Raw genomic sequence first — 6,291 nt, forward strand, 5'->3', positions numbered from 1 at the left:
TTACTAAACCAAAATAACAAGAATTTTCCCTCACATGAGTATTATGAACTCCCCATAAAGGGAAGGTTTACCTCATGATCCTTGGGCTAAAACTAAAACAAGTGTGGAATGTAAAAAGAGAGAGAGCAAAAAGAAGAAACTATCTATTTATAAACTCACTTGCATGAAGAAGTGAGAATTTTTCAAGAGGAACACAAGGTTTCCTCCATTAAAACTATTACAAGCTATTTTTTTTCAAAACTAAAAACTAAATAAAAACTAAGGCTAAGGAACTAAAATAATACATGGTAAAGAAAAAGAAGTCAAGGGAGTAAATGGATTGTCCCCATTTTGTTTTGTTTTCTTCTCCATTTGAGAGAAATCTCATTTTTACCTACGTGAAACACCAAACCACATTTACTTCATTTTTATCCACCACATTAAAACAAAGTGACACCTTGCATTTTTTTTTTCACTATTAACACCTAATCTAATTAATTACATGCAAGGTGTCAACTTTGCACCAATAATTTAGTATTTTTGTCTTGACATGCTCCATGATTGATGACTCATCAAATCTTGTGGGCCCATATAGTGGGTCCACATGCAGTCCAGTGGCGGTCTGATCTTTTGGCAATTTTACAACTTCCTACCTATGCGTAGAGTTCATCGCCCTGATTGTCTGAGCAGCTCACTTGTCGCATTTGGAGTCCTGGTTCAAGAGGTAGGAGTTTCGGAAGTTTGATGCTTCTGTGCGGATTTGTTGGGCTTTACATGGCTGATTTGGAAAAATTCATATATACGTCGTTCCCGTGCTTTAACACAGGTTTAACCAATATTTTCATGTTTACTGCGAATACCTGCAAAAGTACGAAAATATATTTATTTCATGATTATTAAACACATAATTAACCAAATTTATATGTCTCAATGGGGTTTCATATTACAGTTTTGGGTGCTTATCAAAGAGGAACACAAAATATAAGAGACCCAAGAATCCAAAGTTTACCATCTGTTGCCAACAAGGGAAGGTAAAATTGTCATTACTAAGAGAACCTCCGAGTTTTCTAAAGCAGCTCATGGACTACAATGGGGGACCTAGATCAAGAAAATTCAGAGAAAACATACGGTCATACAATACGATGTTTGCTATGACGTCTATGGGCGGAAAAATAGACGAGGATATAAACAAAAAAGGTCATGGACCTTACGTTTTCAAATTGACCGGGCAGAATCATCAGAAAATAGGTTCTTTATTGCCAATGCCAGGCCAGAAGCCAAGATTTGCTCAATTATATATACATGACACAGAAAACGAAATTCAAAACTGAGTGGATTTTTTGAAAAGAAAAGAAAAAGAAGATCCAAAAAACATAGATAAAAAAATTGTCGATGGATTGATAAAAATGTTCAATGTTGAGAATAATCTAATAAAATCTTTCAGAACAGCAAGAGAAAGATTTTGAGAGCCTGATTTGATCCACGTGCGCTTGAGAATCATTGGAACACGAAACAAGGATGCAAGGCAGTACAACATACCAGAGGCAGTAGAAGTTGCTGGATTAATTGTTGGAGATGGACATGAAAATAATAACGGTAGAGACGTAATTGTTGAGAAAAGATCAGAAGGCTTAAAAAGGATGAATGAGTTACAACCAAGCTTTATGGCTATGCAATATCCTATTCTTTTTCCATTTGGAGAAGACGGTTTCCATTTGCAGATTGTAAAAAATAATGTACGTGGAAGTAAGCTAACAAAACGCAATACAGTAAGCATTAGAGAATTCTATGCTTACAGGCTTCAACATAGAAAAAATGAAGGACAAACACTGATGAGAGGTGGACGTCTTTTGAGCCAGTTAGTAGTTGATGCAGAAACAAGCGTGGTGGAGCTCTGTCTACGTTGGATACGTGATAACCAGAAAAAGATCAGATCAGAATTGTACCAAGGTCTCCAAGATGCAGTTGTTGTCGGGGACACAACACTAGCTTCAGTTGGAAAAAGATTAGTTCTACCTTCTTCATTTACAGGAGGTCCAAGATATATGGTTCAAAGCTATCAAGACGCAATTGCTATTTGTAGATATGCAAGATCACCAGATCTTTTCATCACATTTACATGTAATTCTAAATGGCCAGAGATAGAAGAATTCACCACCTTAGTAGGGCTAAAACCACAAGATGACCCATTAATTGTAGCTCGGGCATTTAAGATCAAGCTAGATCAACTCATGGACGATTTATGTCGAGGTCAACACTTCAGAAAGGTTATGGCATGTATTTTCTAGATGTCTCTCCTTCTATCTCACTAATGAATCTAATTTATTCAATTTTAGTTGAACTTCCTAATTAACTATATATTAATTAATATTAACATCAACCAAAGTGGCTAATTATTTATTTTCATTTGGACTTTGGACTTTGAACTTCGAACTTTAGCCTCTAAGTCAATAAAGACTTTTGTTTCTCTGTCCTTATTACCTTTTTGTGTATTTAATCTAACTGATTTCCTCTTTGCATCTGTTTACACAATTGAATTTCAAAAAAGGGGACTACCACATGCTCATATATTGTTGTTCCTTGATAAGAGCCCAAAAATGTAGTTTTAACCCTGTAACAGTCATACTTTTAGACCAATTATGTGAGTAATAATTAAGAGTTAACACTGATTACGTGTTTTTATGCATTTCAGGCTTCAAAGTCCATTATGTGCAGAAATGTGCCACTTTAGCGAGATAAAGGAGCAAAGGTCGGTTACTAAGGAGTATCGTGACTAAAGGCCAAGATTCAAGAAGACAAAGCCTTTCTAAAGCCCGATCAAAAGCTGAAAAGTCGACGTGGGCAGAAACAACACACAAGTCAGCAGAACTTCCGTAGGCCGTATCTTTGGACTCAGACCTCGGAATGGGGCCTACCTTATGTCAAAACGACCGGCTCAGAAAGAGCTTTCCAATGGTCTAAGCCTTGATCCAATAAAAGGAGCAGAAGTGGACGAAAAGTCTATTGAAGCCAACTACAGCTGAAGAGGCCTTTTTGGACTGAAAGAATTGGGTTTTGGGCCTGATTCTCTGGCCCAAAACATGGCTCCAAGCCCATGCACGATTTTTGGATTTGAAAGTATAAAAACCAAAGCTTAACTCTTTGTTAATGGTAGCTAGTTAGACCTAAAACTATATAGAATTCTAGATCTAGTTTTCAGTAGAGTAATTAAGTTTAAGTTCCATTTTCAATTCTTGTTTTAGATTAAGTCTTTGAATCATTGTTCTTGATTGATTAGATAAATAAAATAGTTATTTTGTCAATTTCGAATTTTGTTATTTCGATTTATAGACCTAGTTTTAATTCTTGTCGATTATCATTTTGTAGTTTAAGTAGATTGAAACATTGTTAGTTAATTTAGTTAAGTTAGAATTTTAATATGATGTGTAGTTATAATTCAATGGGAAATGATGGTTTGATGACTCAAGGCTAAAACCTCCATTAGAGGGGTTGATGAAGCTTTGATGAAAACTTAGTGGTATAGTGTAGAAGCGTTGTAGAATCTATTCCACTCTAGAAGGTCGTGATTCGCCATGAGAATGGGTGGACGACCTCACATGCTAGTTAGTATTTGGTAGAAATGCCAAGAACACTAGGGATTAGAACTCGAATTTCTTGCCGTAAGAACGTAAGAATCGAGATACAAGAATCTATGCTAGGTTATTAAGTTGGATTCGAGGTGGATTCAAGTCCCCTATAATCCTTTATCTAGATTAAAAAACAATCATATTTCCATAGCATTCGTAGTTAAATTCAACATAATCAATTTTATATTGTATCGTAATATAACACCCTTCGTAAAGCTCTCATTAGACTTAAGACCGATTAATTAGATTAGAAAACATTCCATGCTAGAGAACTAGGAGTGGAATGAATTTGTTACTCCACTCTATTTCGATAGAATTGAGAGTAGAAACTTTGATAAATATAGACACGTTGAAAGTTTTAGTTTACTTACGTTTTGAGTTTCATTGTTCATTTCGTAGGTAAACTATCAATATTCAGTTTATCATTCCTCCACAACAAACTGAAAACTCCATCAGACATCCAAAAAATCATCTCTGCTAAGCTGCCCGATGAAGTCGATGATCCATTGGGATTTCAAGTGGTAGTCCAATACATGATACACGGTCCATGTGGCACAGAAAATGAAAAATCTTCTTGCATGGATGAAAATAAATGCACTAGGAAATTCCCAAAGAGATTTCGCAACGAAACAACCATAGATGAAAAAGGATTTGCTGCTTACATGAGAAGAAATGATTCCAAATTCGCTATTACAAAGAAAGGGAAAAAAGTTGATAACATTTGGGTTGTTCCGTACAACAGAGATTTGATCGTCAAATACCAAGCACATATTAATGTCGAATTTTGCAACCAAGGAAGGTCTGTTAAGTATTTGTTCAAATATATGCACAAAGGTGGTGACAGAGCAACATTTGTTATTGAGGAGAACATCCAAAATGGTGAATCAAATGGAGAACATGTCATACGTGAAGTTGACGAGGTCAAACAATATCAAGGCTATCGTTATCTATTAGCACATGAGGCAGCTTGGAGAATTCTCGGTTTTCACATTCAATATCGAAACCCGGCAGTCGAACGTCTTTCATTCCACTTGGAAAACCAACAACCTATCATATACCAGGACAGTGATTATATACCTGATGTGGCAAATAGGAGTGGAGTGCACGGCACTCAATTCATCGAGTGGATGAAGACAAATGCGGAGAACTAAGATGCAAGGCAATTGACATATGCTGAATTTCCTACAAAATGGGTCTGGGATGCAAACAATGACAAGAAGGAAATCAGGAAGAACTATAGGCAGGATATACTATACCCCACCGATAACAGGTGAACGGTTTTATCTTCGTCTACTTCTTAACACGGTGAAGGGTCTAAGGAACTTTAAAGAGATAAGAATAGTAAATGGAAAAGTGCGTCCGACCTACAAGTCAGTGTGCCTTGCACTAGGACTATTGGAAGACGATGGTGAATGGCATGAAGCAATCAAAGAAGCAGCAATTTCAGCATTACCAAAAACATTGAGGCAAATGTTCATCACTCTTTTGATGTACTGCGAGATAAATGATCCTTTCGAACTATGGAACAGAAATTGGAAAATACTTTTTGAGGACATTCTCTTCGACGAAAGAAACAGACTAAAAAACGATGAACTGACACTCACTGATGAGGAAATTCAAAATTGTGCACTTTGCAAGATTGAGAGATTATTAAACAAGTACAATAAAAAAACTCAAAGACTTTTCAGAAAAACTAATTCCCGACATGTTGAAAGAGTCTGATGTTGGTAAAGGTAATAGATTGCTTCAAGAAGAGTTGTGCTACGATAGGGTAGCCCTCGACAAAGAGTTCTCCGAGCACCACAAACAGCTAAACAGTGATCAAATGAGAGTTTTCGATGTAGTTATCAATGCGGTGGAGGAAAAAATAGAAGGCCTATTTTTTGTGTATGGTAGCGGAGGAACTGGGAAAACATTCCTTTGGAACATGATCCTAGCAAGATTGAGATCATAGAGGAAAATTTTGTTGGCAGTAGCTTCTTTAGGTATAACATCTCTATTAATGCCTGGAGGAAGAACTGCACAATCCAGATTGAAAATTCCTATAGACATTGATGAATGCTCATGTTGTAACATTGGCCAAGGCAGCCATTTGGCTGAACTCATATGTGAAGCAGATCTTATTGTGTGGGATGAGGCACCAATGAATCATAAAGATGCTTTTGAAGCAGTGGACAAAACCTTGAGAGATCTGATGCTATTTAAAGATCCACAATCCAATACAAAAGTCTTTGGAGGAAAAACAGTACTCTTGGGGGGAGATTTCAGACAAACTCTACCCGTTATCGCAAAAGGAAAAAGAGAACAAGTGGTCTGCGCTTCACTAACCAGATCTCATTTGTGGGACCAATGCAAGGTTTATCTACTGACAAAAAATATGCGACTTAAAGACGAAGACCTTGATACAGAAATGGTTGAGTCCATAGCCAAATTCAGCAAGTGGGTCTTCGATTTAGGTGAAGGAAAGTTGCCTACAATTGCTCTTAATAATAACAAAGAGCCAACTTGGATAAAAATCCCAGACGATCTTCTCATTCCGCCTGGAGAGAATGGCATTAAAGAAATTGTGTCTAGCATCTACCTTGACATTGAGAACAACTATACAAAGCTGGAATACTTGAGAGACAGATGCATTTTGACACCAAGAAATGATTGTGTCGACGAAATTAACTCATTCGTCCTTTAG

The 6,291-nt window shown here is 36.7% G+C and overlaps 2 protein-coding genes across 2 annotated transcripts; both read left to right on the forward strand.

Annotated features, from left to right (window-relative positions):
- Positions 1-1,619: 1,619 nt before the first annotated feature.
- LOC147474418 (uncharacterized) lies at positions 1,620-4,756 on the forward strand. Its single transcript, XM_086585073.1, has 2 exons — positions 1,620-2,100; positions 4,005-4,756. The coding sequence occupies exons 1-2, from the start codon at positions 1,620-1,622 to the stop codon at positions 4,754-4,756; spliced, it is 1,233 nt and encodes a 410-aa protein (XP_086441199.1).
- Positions 4,757-5,607: 851 nt separating this feature from the next.
- LOC147474419 (uncharacterized) lies at positions 5,608-6,291 on the forward strand. The gene has a single exon (XM_086585074.1). It carries the CDS (start codon positions 5,608-5,610, stop codon positions 6,289-6,291), a length of 684 nt encoding a protein of 227 aa, XP_086441200.1.

This window comes from Coptis chinensis, chromosome 9, assembly GCF_015680905.1.
Source record: "Coptis chinensis isolate HL-2020 chromosome 9, ASM1568090v1, whole genome shotgun sequence".
NCBI classification, from domain to species: Eukaryota; Viridiplantae; Streptophyta; class Magnoliopsida; order Ranunculales; family Ranunculaceae; genus Coptis; species Coptis chinensis.